General features: G+C 44.4%; 1 protein-coding gene across 2 annotated transcripts in view; it reads left to right on the top strand.

Annotated features, from left to right (window-relative positions):
* The window catches only part of COG5 (component of oligomeric golgi complex 5), a 347,964-nt gene that overhangs the window by 300,811 nt on the left and 29,790 nt on the right, over positions 1-17,363 (top strand). For both annotated transcript variants that reach the window (XM_006120390.5, XM_075927034.2), the window contains one exon: positions 15,410-15,520. In XM_006120390.5, coding sequence (XP_006120452.1) covers positions 15,410-15,520 — 111 coding nt within the window. The remainder of the gene's footprint in view (positions 1-15,409; positions 15,521-17,363) is intronic.

Here is a 17,363-nt window from a genome sequence, read left to right as displayed (position 1 = left end):
TCAGCAACTCCTTATGAGGCGGTTTACAAGAGGTAAAGTACTAACTTGATTCTGACCTAAGAGCAGAAGTGCAGTTTTCCAGAGTGGTCATTCATCTTTACTTGCTAATGCCTTTAATGATTCATGTTGGATGGCCCACTTAGTCAATCTGGCTGACAGCATTGTTTACCTCCATGATCTGAACTCTTCTCTTTAGAGCCAAAAATTGGAGTTTTCTCTCTGTGCACAGCAGAGTAGGAAAGTTCATCAGAAAAGCTGGTAGTTGAATTTTGTGAGCATAGAGAGGAAACTTGGAGTCACTTCCTGTTTCAGAATTCACTGGACTGAAGAACTGGGTAGCAACCATCAGGGACTCATAAATCTATATTACAGGGAATTTCAGAACCACGTGTGTAACTGCTTCTTGCGGACCCACAAAAGGGAAAGAAGTGACTCGTCAACCTTTTTCAGAAGATGCTATAGAGTTGGCAGCAAGACAGGTCCCTCCAATGACATGACTTCCTAGTCAGGAACTTAACTTTCTGCTATCTCTGAAGGAGGAGAAAAAGCCAGCTTTAGGAGCAGAAGCATTGAAAGTTCTCATCCCATTTTCTCCTTAAGTCTCTGCAGTCAGGTTTCTCTTTGCTGGTTGTGATAAAAATGAGTGTTGCAATTGCCTGAATGAAGGTAAAGCAAATGCATATTGCCCCAATTTGAGTTTCTAGGACACATTTCCAGCAGCAAGTTGGCTCGTCTACTGTACTGAATTTTGAATGCATTTAAAAGTTTGCAATTCCTTTGTAATTAACACTCCTTTATTGGTAATATAATTATGAGGTTTGGTCTGATTGCAGGGAGACCTATTTCTTGTATTTATGGTTAGAGTTAGCATTTTGGATGATAGAGGGTCATGAAATATTTATCACTGAACTTTACAAAACTTTTTAAATTTGGAAAACCCTTGTCTAAATTCATACATTGTCAGTATCCATGTTAGATAATGTAGAAAAGTAAATTCCAAGATCCAAATATTTTTATAGAAATTAGATTGAAAAGATCTGTAGGGTTATCTTGTCTATCCCTGTCCCAGTGGAGGATTGTTGCCTAGATTATTTATAGATTTATTTTTTTGCATTCTTCTTCATTTTGAGTGATGATTTCAGTTAGCTCACAGTTTGTGAGTGGTAATGTAAGTACTGTATGTTCTTTTACTTTGGTGCTATTTCTGTTCAGCTTTGCATGTGGGTGGATTAAAATACACTAACACACCCACCCATTGCACATAGATAAAATGTGTTGTACTGTGAGCATGAAAACTCAGCTGCCTAAAGATATGGTTCTCATGCTTTTTGAACATAAGAACCTCTTACTTTTTTTTTTTCCCCCAAAATCACAATCATTCTGCCAGACATTGTTATTAATTTATATCAGAATCCCACTGCTATCCCTTCTATCTTGCTGTCAGTGCTGTGGAGGGTTTGACTTGTTGCCTCTCTTCTTCTCCCTTGCATAAGACTTAACTGGCAGGTACAAATAGGTCTGGTATCTTTTGACCAATGAACAAACAAATAGAATAATTTGCAGAGGCAGAGTTGTAAAAATCCACTCACCTACTTGATTTTCTTGGCAGGTGGGGAGAATTATGCTATCAACTTCTGCAGGATCTAATTTCTCTTGCACTTTTCACTTAAAGGATTGGCAAAATGTGTCTGTCTTGTCAGTAGCAAGGCTGTGCATGAAACTGTTCTGCGCTGTTGCTCTGATTTCAGTGTGCATCTTTTAGCTTTTTGAGGCTATGTCTAGATTGCAGGGGGGGATTTTGGGAAAAGATAAGCAAATTGCAAACCACAATATACATATCTTTTTCCACTTTTTTTTCGGAAGAGGCTTTTCCGAAATTTGGACTGTCTACACAGGGCCAAATTTCGGAAAACCTCCTCTTCCGGCACATCCCTTATTCCTCTCTGTGAGAGGAATACAGGGATGCTGAAAGAATGTACCCGCTTTTTCAGAACAGTTTCTGAAAAAGCAGACACATTCCCTGGACTCCAAGGGATCCTGGAAAAACTCTGCAGTCTAGACATATCTAATATGACTACTGAAACTGAAAAACGTTGTAGGGAAACCACACTTCAGCTTTCTTCTTTGAGAATTTAAAAAAAAAAAGTCTAAGGCCTTGTCCACAGTATAGCTATGCCATCAAATAGCCCTAGTGGAGTGCAGCTTGTATTAGAAAGAAAGTTCTTTTGATGTGGCTAACACCAGTTCCCTGAAAATCTAAAAACAAAATACCAGCAATCAGAATTTTTTCCTAGCATTACTGCATCTATATGAGTGCAGGGATTATCTCACACTCTTGATAGAGGTATGCCAGCAAAACTTTTTTAATTACAGAGCAGATCAATACTAGGACTACTGACTCTGTTTTTTCTAGATGCATGTGTACATTCACTCATGCACTCACTATATTCTAAATAAAAAACAACAACCCCAAGGACTCTGATGGTACTTTAACAAATTTATTAGGGCATAAACTTTTGTGAGATACAACTCTTCCTCAGATGCTTGAAGAAAAAAGAAAGGGTTCTTCATCGAGTAGTGTCCCCAATGGGTGCTCCACTCAAGGTGCTGGGCTCGTCCCGGCGCCGCAAACCGGAGGATCTTCAGTAGCAGTAGCCCCCCCACCGGACCGCGCATGCATGACTGCTGTTTCGCGCCTCTCAGCTGAGCGTGGTCCGGCTAGTCAGTTTCCTTTCAACCGTCCGCGGCCGCAGACGTAGTTACCCTAGGCTCCCCCTCCTCTCTGAGGAGTGAGAAAAATTAGTTAGTTTAGCCTTTTCTTCTGTTTCTGTTATAAATTGTTAATATTAGCATAGTGGTAGTTAGTAGTAGTTCTTAGTTTAAAAAAAAAAAGTTTTTGCCTGTACTTGTCTGTCAAGCTTCAGGTCGCAATAAGGATGCCAGGATTACCTGGCTTTAAAAAGTGTACTGAGTGCCAAGATGCCATGCCGGTATCAGATGGACACTCTTGCTGCATAAAATGTCTCGGGGACGGACATGTTCCCCTGAAGTGCAGTCACTGCGCCAAATTGACAGCTCGCGCCAGGAGGGATCGAGAGCTCCAACTTAGAGTTCTCCTCTTCAACAAAGCCCTCCAGGCTCCGGACACGTCAGCCCCGCGCCCGGCTGGGCAGCTTGATGACCGGATGGCTCAGGACAGTCCCCGCAGCATGGCGAGCAGAGTAAGCAGCGGGGACAGACCAGGAACCTCTGGCCATTCGCCGAGGCTTCCTGCGGATAGAATGGGCAAGGGCCGTTGCTCCTCCGTTCCTGTCAGAGCCCACCGCAAGGAACCGGTCCCGGCACCGGTGGGGGGCTCAAGAGTGGAGTCGGTGCCGGCAATGGATAAAACCGCCGCTCAAAAACCACCGGCGGACGCCCCGGCACCGGGTTTTCCTGCGCATGCGCAGATGACTGTAGCCGCAGAAGCGGCTGTGCCGGCGTCTTCCCCAGCTGTTGCTGCGGCTTCTCCCCCGGTGCCGGGATCAACAGCACCGGGATTGGCGCCGCAAGAGGGTGCCTCTGCCTCATATCCTGCGGCACCGGGTCGGCTAATAAACAACCAGGCTGTGGGATTGCTTCATCATCCCCTAGTCCCTTATACCCTGCTTCCAACTCCGCGGTGCCGACAAAAGCACAACACAAGTCAGCGCAGCTCCGGACACCGTCTTTGACACCCGACCGTGCAATGTTTTCACCGGGACCGGTGTCTCCTAGGTCATCTTACTCTGCGCATCATCATGCTCCTCATCATCATCATTACTCATCGGCCCCAGACCACTACTACCGGTCATCCCACCACTCACCGTCAAGCTGATATCGCCGAGAGCGTTATTCACGATCTCCTTCTCACTACTCCTGGAGATCTTTTTCTGCAGGGTCCCCAAGAACCCTAGAATATTTTCGTCATTATGACACTTGTGGAAGATACTCTTCCAGACGTTCTCCGAGTCCATACCGTAGACATCATTATGACCGATGTTATTATGACCATCACTCTCCTCGGGATAGATGACGTCTCCGCTCGCGCTCACCGTGATCCAGCCGGACTCTATCTCCACAGCCGCCAGTACAATCTTCATCTTCGGTTGCTCCACTGGCTCCGGCGGAGGACTCAGCATCCGTCTATCAGGAGGATGACCACACACACCAGGACCATCAAAGCCTGGTTTCGCTGGCTCCCAACTCACCTTTATCACCTGATGATGCCGTGGTCCCTGGGGACTTGTCTCCTGCGGAGGACCATAGACAGTTACAGGAGCTTTTCAAGAGGGTAGCCCAGTCCCAAGAGATCCATACGACGGACGTGCAACAAAAGCAGCATCGGCTGTTGAAGAACCTGCAACCGTCCCAGAAGTCAAAGATGACATTTCCCTTTGATGAAGCCATTCTAGAGATTGCCGATGACGTCTTGCAGACCCCAGCTACATCCTTGGTGACTAATAAGAAATCAGACAAGAAGTACTTTATAAACCAAAAGGGGATGGACTTTTTATTCACGCACCCTCAGCCCAACTCCCTCGTGTTGGACGCGGCACAACAGAGGGCGAAGACTTCTCAAGCAAAAAATGCAGCAACTGACAAAGAAGCTAAGCACCTTGATCTCCTAGGCAAGAAGGTTTACTCTTCAGCCACTGCATCCTTAAGAATGTGCAATTATGCAGCGCAACTGGCAAATCACGACTTCGACAATTATGCTAAACTGGTCCCCCTATTTGAACATTTGCCGAACTCTAAATGCCAGATTTTGAAGGCAGTGATACAAGAGGGTTACACCATTGCCAGGATGGCGTTGCAGATAGCACTTGACACGGCTGATGCAGCTTCTCGAGCTACGGCTACAGCCATAGTCATGCGCCGAGCATCATGGTTGCACCAGGCCGTGGTCCCAAAAGACATGCAGTCTAAGGTGGAGGACCTACCATTTGATCGGCAGTCACTTTTCGCTCAATCCACCGATCAGGTCTTCCTCTCAGGCAAGGACACGCGCACGACTTTGAGAACGCTGGGCATGTACACGCCTCCTTATAAACGCAAGAGATACACGCCCTATAACAAGCAAAGACCGTTTTCTTATGCTACACCTCGGCCCAGACCTTTTGAACAGCAACAACAACAAAGATCTAGACAGCGCCCACAAAAGCGTCGACAACGCTCTAACAGGGCGCCTGTTCAGCAACAAGGTCGGCAGCAAGTTTGATGGGTTGGTCGAGGGACTCTGCACCATCCCCTTGATAGAGACTCCACACAACGTGCAAGGCTTGTTCCATCACCGCCTGAGACCTTATCAACATCGTTGGTCTCGTATATCCACCGACCGGTGGGTCCTCGACATAGTAGCCACAGGATACCTCATTCCCTTCAACTCTCTCCCCCCTCTCCCCTCCCTCCCCCTCCCTTTTCAGGGACCCCTCTCACGAGAACCTGTTACGACAGGAGGTTTTCCATCTGCTCTCATTAGGAGCAGTGGAGAGGGTACCAGCCCAGTTTCGTGGGAGAGGGTTTTACTCCTGTTATTTCCTCACCCGGAAGAAGTCAGGGGATTGGAGGCCTATCCTGGACCTACGTCAGCTCAATCGTTACCTGCGGAAGCAGAGATTCAAAATGGTCACATTGTCTTCCATCATTCCGGCTCTCGAAGAGGGGGATTGGTTTGCTTCCCTCGACCTCCAGGATGCCTATTTCCACATAACAATTCATCCGGCTCACAGGCGATTCCTTCGGTTTTGGTAGGAGTCGACCACTACCAATACCGAGTTCTACCCTTCGGCCTCTTGGTGGCTCCACAAGTTTTTCCCAAGACCCTTGCAGTGGTGGCTGCTTATCTTCGCCGTCTCGACATTATCATCTTCCCGTACCTGGACGACTGTCTACTAAAGGCCCCCACCTTCGACGAGGCTATGTGGGCGGTCACCACTACTACCATGATATTCAAAGCTCTCGGTCTCGTAATCAACGCCGAGAAGTCTTTTCTCATTCCGAATCAAGATCTGGAATTCATTGGGGCGAGGCTCGATTCCTCAACTGCAAGAGCATACTTGCCCATGAAAAGGTTCCAACTAATTCGAGATTTGGTATAGACTATTTCAATTTCCCCCAAATCTCGAATACTTACCTGCCTGCAGCTCCTAGGCTCCTAGCATATGGCGGCTATTACGTCTGTGGTTCCTCATGCAAGGCTTCATCTCCGTGGTCTCCAGCATTGGCTATTCACAGTGTACACCCCCGGCATACACAGAACAAACAGGGCAGTCTCTATCCCGAACCAGGTCAGGACCTCACTGATATGGTGGGGCGACGCCAAGAACATGTTGCTAGGAGTTCCCTTCCATGTTCAGAGACCATCCCTGCAAATCACAACAGACGCATCTCTGCTCGGCTGGGGTGCTCATTTACAGGACAGCCAAGCGCAAGGCCTCTGGACTCCCCAAGAATCACTGCAACACATAAATTTTCTCGAGTTTCGAGCGGTTTTCAACACTTGCAGGAATTTTGTCCATGTCATTCGCGGTCAATCAGTACAGATCCTCACCGACAATATCTGCCTTGGCAAGGGGGTGCACGTTCCCGCTCCCTCTGCGCAGAGGCAGTCCGCTTCTGGAATTGGGCAATGCGTCATGGTGTCACCCTGACGGCAGCTTACCTTCCTGGCAAGGACAGCGTCCAGGCCGACGCTCTCAGCAGGAATTTCTTCTCCCATCACGAATGGGAGCTGCACACAGAGGTCACCTGCAACCTCTTCCAATGATGGGGCTTCCCAAAGATAGATCTCTTCGCCACTCTCAGCAATGGGAAATTTCATCAGTACTGTTCTCGAGTGGGCGCCGGAGCAGGCTCCTTGGGGGATGCCTTCCTGCTGGACTGGAGTCGTCACCAGTTGTTGTACGCATTTCCTCCTCTCCCGCTTATCCCGAGGGTGCTGGAGAAGGTAGCGTCAGACCAGGCAACAATAATTTTAATAGCACCCTTCTGGCCCCGGTAGACATGGCTAACTCGGTTGTCAAGGATGTCAGTCGTCGAACTGATACGGCTACCAGTACTGTTCAATTTGCTATCTCAACAGCACGGCACGATGATCCACCCGTGCATCGACCGCATGCACCTGATGGCGTGGCTCCTAGCTGGCTCCAAGGGTTGGAGTTCATGTGTTCTTACGAAGTGAGACGTACTAATTAACAGCAGACGCCACACCACGCGCAAGACTTACCTGCAGAAATGATGTCGCTTTCAAGCTTGGTGTATGGCACGGGATCTCGACCATCTCTCGCTGCCTATCCAGCAGGTATTGGATTATATTTTGTACCTGAAGACGACAGGGTTGGCATGTTCTTCTCTTAGAGTGCACTTAGCGGCAATCTCCGCTTTCCTTCTGCCCGTCGGTGGTTATTCACTGTGTGCACACCCCCTCACCAAGTGGTTTTTAAGGGCCTGGACAACCTATATCCAGCTCATAGGATTCCTCTGGAGCCATGGGACTTGGCGTTAGTATTGGACACTATCACTCGCCCTCCTTTCGAACCGTTAGCATCGACTGATTTACGGATGCTTACAATGAAAGTGGTGTTCCTCCTTGCTATTACATCCGCGCGGCGAGTGAGTGAATTAGCAGCTCTCTTGGCAGACCCACGGTACACACAGTTTTCCAGTGATGCCGTGGTACTTCGTGTACACCCAGCCTTTCTGCCAAAGATCAATTCTGCTTTTCATATAAATGAACCCATGTGTTTTACAACGTTCTTCCCAAAGCCTCATTCTTCTCTGGAGGAGTCCCGTCTGCATACTCTAGATGTTAGATGAGCGCTGGCTTTTTATCTCGAAAGGACACGTAGTTTTCGAAAATCTCAACGACTATTCCTGTCTACAGCTGAACGTTGCAAGGGCAAACAGCTCTCTGCACAGCGCATATCAGGCTTGATTGTCGCCTGCATTAGACGTTGTTACGCTTTACGGAACAAACCCCTGCCTGACCGAACTCGAACTCACTCTACTAGGGGCATGGCGGCATCCACTGCTTATCTCCGTGGAGTACCATTAGAGGACATATGCCGAGCAGCTACCTGGTCCTCTAATCTTACCTTTGCTAAATATTACGCTCTTGTAAACTCTCTGAAGACCGACTCATCAGTAGCTCACGTGGTCTTGTCTGCAGCGCAGAACCAATGATTCTGAAGCACGCATTTGTCATCGGACCACTGCTGTGGACTCACCTCGAGTGGAGCACCCATTGGGGACACTACTTGATGAAGAAGAGAGATACATTTTTTAGAGTTCATACTGACTAAATAATTGGAAGACACAACTCTCTTTGAAAAACAAGCATCTATGCTATTTAAATGGTAAAACTCACAAACATGGATTCAATATTTGTCATGTTAAAAGGATTAAATAAGTCAGGCTCAGATATCATGCACAGAGAAGCTATTTGACACTAAAAATATCATCATAAAGATTAACTTAGCAAAATAGAAAAGCTAAAGATAGCAGACTGCCTAAATTAGATTAGATATTGACTGTTTTGCTTTGCTCAAGAAAAATCACAAGAAAGCTTTGCAAGAAGAGCCATTAGGAAAGAGTAATTAGTCATACTAAGTAAAATTTTCACATTCCTACAAAAGTGACTTTAGAGTGCAAGGTTTTGTGCTTCTAAATAACTTTAGATGCTTTTGAAATATTTACTGTCATCTTGTATGTTTTCATTTCAATTTGCAGTGACTTAGAGAGATACGGAGATAAATATTCATATATTTCCTTCACAGTTTCCTTTGCTATCTAGATTGTGATTTACATAATAAATGTGGAATATTTTTGAGGCTCTTCTCTAAAGAAAAGGTTGAACTAGGCATTAAAGGTGTTGAAGCACTTTGTACTGGATTTTATCTTGCTCGTAGAGGGGACTAAAAATTGTACTTTAGATCCATCATGTATTTTTGCTAAACAGGTAAAAAAACAGCCAGATTTAAAATGCCTGAAGCATTTTATATTATGTGGTTTGAGTGGTTTCATATTAAGTTAAACTCTATGATGCACATTGAATTAAAGTAAGTATATTTGATTCAATGTGTATTACTTTATTTCAGAGGCTTTGGAGTTTTCATTATTTTGGAATAGCTCTCACCAGATATCAAGTTAGAGTTTAACAATGTAAAGCTTATTTGCTTCTTCAGTTTAGAAATGGCAATTAAAGTATTATAAACTGAATAAATGCGTGGACTGAATCGGTAGTCATTTAAAGACAAATGGTAATTAAATAAATTGATTATGTTTTTTATGTGTAGGTGGAATTCTCCCTACTGTGGTGGCCCTGCATAAATGCTCTTGTTTTTTAGCCCTCTCTGGGATGGATTGAGCAGCCTATACAGGGATCTGTATACTTCTTCTGTCTTGTGGATATGGGTTCTAAATAGTCCAGTGCATCAGAAACCCAGTAGAGGTAGGGGTGCTGGAACAGTTTGTATAGTGGGAGTGCTGGGAGCATTTAACTACCGTATATACTCGAGTATAAGCCGAGTTTTTCAGCACAGTTTTTCTGCTGAAAAATGCCCCCCTCGGCTTATACTCGAGTCAGCCTCCTGCTCGCGGGCGGGCTCAGTGCGTCTCTGCCGCCGGCCGGGTCTAGATGCGTGAGCCCGGAGCTCCGGCCCCCCAGCCCCTGCCCTCCTGGCCCTTCCGGCCCCTGCCCTCCTGACCCTCTCAGCCCCCCTGTCCCCTCGCTCCCCGGCCGCCCCTTCACCTACCGCTTCCCCGCTCAGACCCTTCCGACTTCCCGTTAAGAGTCCGGCTGCGGAGGCACTCCCGGCCACGGAACGGAGCGGAGCCGGGCCCCCGAGCGCTCCCGGGCGGGCTGCCGGGGCCGCGGGGCGGGGCGCGGCCCCCCGGCGGGGCGCTGTCAGGCAGTGGGCAGGGCTGGGCGGGCAGGTACGCCCAGGGCGCCGGGAACAACCGCAAACCCCCCGGCGGCAGCGGCGGCCCCGGCCTCCCGGCTACAGGGAGGCCCCATGCCAGGTGCGCATCAATGCAGCTGCCGGGCCCAGGGAGCGGCGGTAACCGGCCCGCAGCGCCGCCAGGCGGCGGGAGCTCTGCTGCGCCCAGGGCCAGCGCCACTGCCCGGGAGGCTCCGGTGGGTTCCGAACCGAGGGCGGGCGGGCAGGGAGCCTGGATCCGCCCCCACCCCCGCGCGGAGCCTCCCCCCCGCTGGCTCATTGGCCCATCGACGCCTGGCCCGGGTCTCGCACAGCCCCCCCCCCCACTGGCTCGTTTAGAGGGGGCTCGTTGGCAGGCGAGGGGGCCGGAACGTGGGGGCTGCGGGGGCTGAGCTGTGGCTGTGCCTGCAGAACCATATTGTTTTTGTTGACCCCCTTTTCCCCTTACAGAGCTAGGTTATTGTTTTTCTTTGAAATAAATATTCATGTAATTTTATTGGTATCTATCTTCATTTTTTACATTTACCAGTAGCTGCCTCATTTCCTACCCTAGGCTTATACTCGAGTCAATACTTTTTCCCCAGTTCTTTGGGGTAAAATTAGGTGCCTCGGCTTATATTCGGGTCGACTTATACTCGAGTATATACGGTAAATTGTAAACCCTCTATATTATGGAAACCGCTTCAAGCCAGTTGTGCAAGTCAGACCATCCCAAAGTCATACCCTTTTCAGCTAGCACAGCTAAATCATTTCACCAGTTTTAACATTCTCTAACTGGTATCATTCGTGTGAGCATACAACACCACAAACTACGAGCATCAAGGCTGCTTTCTAAATGTTTTAGCAAATTCCTTGATGGCAAAGGTGCCTCACTTGTTCATTGCCCATTATTCTGCATCTCAGCACTGCTTTTCATGTTTCCTTTAGGTTTCCTTTTACATCCAGTTACATCTCATATGATTATACTATATATTTTAGCTATTATCTTAGGAGCTTTTGACTTCCTGGTGTCTCCTCTGTTTTTTTCAGAGTTCTGATGCCTGCTTCAGCACAAATAATTTCAGGTAGCCTGAAAGATGGGAAGGCTCTACCACAGCCTGGATCTTAGGGATTGGAATCAATTTCTGACCAAAGATGAGTTTCAGATGGTTGCCCTGGTGGAGGCATCCTGTCTGTCTCAGGAGAAGGCAACATGTAAAACACTTGGACCTTGCAGACACTTACCTGAAAAATAGTCTCGTGTGTTGAAGACAAACAGCACTACCAATGTCTTTGCTCTTTGGTCTGGCATCTGCTCCACACGTTTTCATGAAAGGCTTTATGGTAGTAATAATGGCCGACCTGCATAGCATGGCAGTGCATATATTTCTCTTAATAGATAAAGTAGCTGAGCAGGGCCATCATCCCAGAGTAAATCAGTCTGTGTAACCACAAGCATGTTGGAGTCATGATAAATGATCCAAAGTCCCAACTTACCCAGAAACAAATAGACTGTGTAGAAACCTTGCTAGACACAGATCAAATCTCAAAGCCTTCCTGCGTCAGGACAGGATCCTAGAAATCACCAATGCAGCAGCAAGGATAGACAAGAGACAGCAACTGACAGCTCCTACCAAGCTAAACATATTGAGGCTTACAGCCAATGGATCTTTCGTAATTTGTTGCATATCTCCCTAAAGGCAATCTCAGTGAACCCAGTACATCTTGGCTTCAGATGTTATTCACCATAGTAAAGATTTACCAGCTCAGTGCTTCAAACAACTGATAATGTTTTACAATCTGCAGGGCTCAGCAAATCCTTCTGTTGAAATCAAGTTGATTATTTGAAAGAACTAAAAAAGAATAATTTTGGAAAATATAGTTTTAAACCATTATTGTTGTCTAACTAGTTGTGCATAACAATTGCTGTTCCAATAAAAAGCTTATTTTTCCTATGTCAGTTTGTTGAAGCTAGGTTCTTTCATCAAGAGCTGAGGGACCCATTGCTGTGTGGTTTCTAAATGTCTAAAAGCCAAACTGCACCAACTAGAGAGAATTTTCTTTGTCAATGAGTGTCTAATTTTAAAGTTACTTCAAAAGACTCTGCTGTGATCCTCCAGCAAACAGCTGTACAGGGGCAAGTCTAATAACAACTGACTAAAAAATGCATTCACCCGATGGCTTGTTGTTCTTCCCAGATTAACTACATTTCCTGTCTTGCATGATGATGGTTGAGCACTAAATGGCTGATAAAAATCTAAACTGTAACCTCAGCACCTTTAACTCAACACCAGTCTTATTTTTTTTCTCATATTAATCTGTGAAAATGTTGGTTTGAGAGCAAAATTCTTAAAACCATTTACATTTCTTGAAGTTGAAATATCAGGAAGTGATATGGGAGAGTACTCAGATTACATGGCTCTCTCATCAGGACAGAAAAGAAATGCCAACATCTGAGACACCAAGTTTACCTCTGCTAGTCTGAGGATAGATTTTTTTGAAGGCCAAACTGTTTCTGAGGCATTAGAAGAGAGACATTTTTTTCTCTTTGAATAGATGTCAGAAACCTCAGCTTAGTGGACTCTAATTCTGGAGAACGTGATGGAATTGATTTTATTGCAAGAAATGTGGTGGATAGTGACAACACAGACTAGTTTGTAATGCTATATCATTACATGTATGCATGGGAATGAAAAATTGCCTACAATTAATATTTGTAGGATCATGGGTGGCAGGTAAATGAGCCATTGGGGGAGACTAGCTTCTGACCCCTCTCCTTCTGCACCTCACCACCCTGCCAGAGTCCAGAGCAGCCAAGCCTGTATCCTCATACACACCCCGAGCCCTGGAGCACCCTCAAACCCCAGCCCTAAGTAGGCATCACAGTCCCAGTGCTCCCATGGATGGAGATGGCATGGCTGGAGTGCCCCAATCACAGCAGGCTGGATGGACAGTGCAATGGGAGTACCAGCTGTGAGATGTGGCCAGAGCATCCCCAACCCCAGTGCTGGGCAGGTGGTGCACTCCTACCAGATGGATGGGTGGTCTGCAAAATGTAGTCCCAGCCCCAGCACCCCCAGCCTGTGTGCCCAGCAGGTCTCTGAGATGAAAGAGAGAAGAACTGGAAGCAGGCAGGAGCGGATCTAGGGTGAACTGTACACTGGGCCATATCCATTTGTCTGGGGAGGTTCAACCTTCCCCCTCTATGTTACCTGTCATCTATGTGTAGGATGTTAGTTAAAGTCTGACTAATTTAGTTATACCATGTGTTATTGCAAAGGCCTTCTGTTGTGAACTACCTCCTTTTCTCCTTTCAAAAGACTTAAACGCCACACACAACCTCTTCTTCAATTGAGAAACTTAGAATCTTTGGGCTAGATTTATTAGTATCACAAAATATTAAAAATAAAAGTTCTCAAATTCCTATTGAGTCCAGACCTCCAGACTTCCTGCTAGGGATATCCAAGCCTTTCCTGGCTGAATCCATTTCCCTGAAAACTTTAGTTTCCCTACTAGAGATTACTTACTCCCCATCATCCCTTGACTCTGCTTGTTTCTCTCTGAGCATCCCCATCTCTGTGTAGCTTCCTGCTTAGTTTTCACCCATGACCCTGTTCAGATGTACCTATTTCGTAACAAGGATTGCCTATCCCCAGGCCTTAGAGGAGCAAGTCAACCTGTTACACCAGGTATTTGCTATTTAATGTTTGTTTCAATGCTCACATCCTGTGATGAACTATGAATTAAAGCAATATTCTTTCATTAATGAAGATTTATTGTTTTATACCATTTTAAGAAGTGTTCTCTTAGGGCACATCTAAACTACATTTTTTTCCAAAAGAGGATATGCAAATTCTTCCGATCTCACTTTTGAGGATCTTTCAAAAGTGTAAGTAGTCTGGACATGTTTTTTTGGGGGAAAAACCCTTTTTCGAAAAAACACGTAAACATCCTTTTGAAAGTGAGATCCATGGGATTCCACCGGAATTTGCATGTCCTCTTTAAAAAATTCTGTGTAGTCTAGACATAGCCTTAGAATCATAGAATACTAGAACTGGAATGGACCTTGAGAGGTTATCGAGTCCAGTCCACTGTCTTCACAGCAGGACCAAGCACTGGCTAGATCATCCCTGATAGATGTCTCTCTAACCTGCTCTTAAATATTTCCAGTAATGGAGATTCCACAATCTCCCTAGGCAATTTATTCCATTGTTTAACCACTCTGACAGTTAGGAAGTTTTTCCTAATGTTCAACCTAAACCGCCCTTGTTCTCCTTGTTATGCTTGTGCTGCATGTTTTCAAATATTTCTTTAATTTTTACTTATGTCTCTTATTTTTTGACTGTTACTTTCTTAGCAGCTATGAATAGATCGTTTGAATAGATTTCAGTAAAGGTCTCTCACTATTTGTTCTGGGGTTTTAATGCCTTCTTGTTGAAGGATGTTAAGCGTTGAGCTTATTTCTCTAGGACTTTAATGGATTTGTGCCTTGGAACATATGTAGGTGATAATAGAAGATTCGCTAAATTACCCTAAACCAGGATAGTCCTTTTAACAGAACGTTACATTTCTGCACCTTACTGGGCGTATAAGAAAATTCCTAATTACGATTCCAAATGTAATTTTATTTTAAATAATAAACATTTCCCGTGGTATCCTTATGGGACTATATTTAAATGGTTATATGTCTGATCCTTGTATTTTGTGATTTCATGCATCATTTGTATGACCAAGAAAACATCCTTCATTCAACTGAAGTGTGAAGGGATGGTGTTCTATATTTTGGACTACAGTTTGATTTTTCTGTATGGTGATTTACACAAAGACTCCTTTTAGTATTAGAATAACTTATCCTATTGTTTTTTATAATTCATTGCATTAATATTTCTTCATTTGAGCTACTAATGTGTTTTCAATTATAAATGAATATTTTATAACAAAAAATCTGACTTTGAAGGAAGAAGTGTGACTAGTGATTAGAGCAGGGTACCAGCATTCTGCTTGCTATTTTGCCACTTAGTGTCCTCTTTGATGTGTTACTCTGATTGCTGTCCCTGATGGAGGTGGGCGAAGTACTTGAGACCCTTTCTCTCCAAGTGGATTGGTCTGGCAGCTCCTATTGGAGGAGCAGAGAGAAGAAATAGCCCTTTGTCCCTGCTTATGTGAGTCTTCTGCAGACCTAGGAGGGAAGGAAGGAGGGTTAGAGAGAGAGAGAGAGATAGAAAATATGTATGCATATTTCATGGGTTAAATGCACGATATTGTCTACTCTGAATCGTAAAGACCACACTAAGCTCAACTAATTTTATTTTTTAGGTCTCACTTCATTTCAAGAGAAAGGAGTTGACATTCTGATTAATATAGGTTTTCTCCAGGAAAGCTTATACCCTAATAAATCTATTAGTCTATAAGGTGTTGCAGGACTCCTCACTATTTTTAAAATCATTTGCTTATTTCTTTACTTACTGTAGCTATCCACCCAAGGAGAGGCCAGCCAGGTGATTGGACCTCTTACAGAAGGGCAGAGACGAAATGTGGCTGTAGTGAATTCACTGTACAGGCTACACCAATCAGTGCTGAAGGTAGGCTTCAGCAATGCTTAACTTCTTGCCATTCATTTTTATTACATTGTTTGTTTTTTTAAGCTTAGTCAGCCTTGCACTGATGAGAATCATACAGATACATTTTAAAGATTATTTGAACAGCAGCCTAGAACAAAGTTTGTGATTTGTGTATGAATGAAGGTTATGTTATAACTACTGAACAGGGTTTGATGAATTAACCCATGTCTGTTTTTCATTATATAAAAATAAAAAATAAAATTAGTTTTTGGCGTGTCTGTGTACTTATGTATCATGTTACCTGTAAGGTGGGAAATTAGGCAATTGCTAAAGCAGTGTTTCCCAACAGTTTTTTTTATAAAGTATCCCCCTTTAAAAAAAAATATAAGTACCCCCAGTACCTACAGTTTTCAGACACACAACATTTGTTTAAACAACTTAATCATAGCCAGATGGGTGGTGAAATTTTTGGATGTAAAAAGTACAAAAATAATAAAACACTGTAAAACTTAAAAAAAATCAGTTTTCTCCAAATTTCAGTTGTGTTGACGTAGCTCCCTCCCCTCCCCCCAGACTTCTCTCGAGCACCCTTCAAGGTACTCGTACCACTGGTTGAGAAACACTGTGCTAAAGAACTGGATAGAAAATAGATTTTCTCTTGAATTTAGGTGGCTAAACTATCAGCTGAATTTGCTGTAATAGTTAATGAAAAATGGTTTGTTTTTCAGTGACACACAACAGTTTTTAGATTGGAACAAATATTCCCAAACCCTCCAATACACAAAGGCTAAGCGGTTAAGACCTGCAAGGTGGGAGTGTTCCAGAACTTGGTCTGCAAACCAAGCCTAGATATCTGTACACCGCAGTTGAACAGCTCCTCAGTTCTAGCCCCTTTAGTGTATAGTTGAAGTGTAGACGTATCCAATAAAGGTTATTGACCCAGTGCTTGTTATGGTTATGCAATCAGTATAAACCAGAACAAACCACATTCACCATTGTATCGTTATTAAATCTTAGTCTGAATAAATACATGATTATGAATGCCTGTCTGTGGACACTTACTTGAAAAAATGGTTTGGAAAGCATATAAAACCTGTATGGGTTTGGCAAACAAATGGCAGAATAATTCTAATGTAATGAATCTTGTATACTCTGGAATTGGAGAGAGCTCTAATCTGATTCATTTTCAACTGTGAATGTAATGGTTAATATAGTATTTTAAATGAGGCTAATATAACATATTGATAAATGTAAGGAAATTGAGAGAATGTTTCTAGATTTGGTCCTTGACATGTAGTCTTATTGCTACTGTAGCAGGGATTTCCTGCCATTATTTACAGCTGCACAGCTCTCCATAAATCCCACACACATCAGTAGAAGAAGAGACCACTTACCTTTTATCATGCTGTATGTCTCTGCAAATCTAGAAATTAGCTATTTCAGAATGAATATTTGGCATAAGGAAAAATTAAAAGCCTATCTTGACATTGAACTGATGGGATTTGTATGTTTGGCTTCTGTAGGAACTAAGTGTAGCTCCACTACATAGAAAGCTCAAGAAAGCAACATGAATGATAATTAATCCAGCTGTATTTCAAATGCCATACATGTAAACCATAGTTATTGTGGAGCATTGGCAAAATAGATGCTTCATTTTGGACCAAGTTGGGTCTTGTTTTTGTTTTTAATGAGGTAGACTTTTCTTCGTTTAAAAATGTTGTGACTGGATAACTATATAGTGATAGAAGTTTCAGGGGGTAGCCGAGTTAGCCTGTACAGAAGAAAACAACAAATGGTCTCATAGCACTTTATAGACTAACAAAACATGTAGATGGTATCATGAGCTTTTGTGGGCACAGCCCAC

Source organism: Pelodiscus sinensis, chromosome 1 (assembly GCF_052426305.1).
Source record: "Pelodiscus sinensis isolate ZL-2025 chromosome 1, ASM5242630v1, whole genome shotgun sequence".
NCBI classification, from domain to species: domain Eukaryota; kingdom Metazoa; phylum Chordata; order Testudines; family Trionychidae; genus Pelodiscus; species Pelodiscus sinensis.
This window is presented reverse-complemented; position numbering and strand designations above follow the sequence as displayed.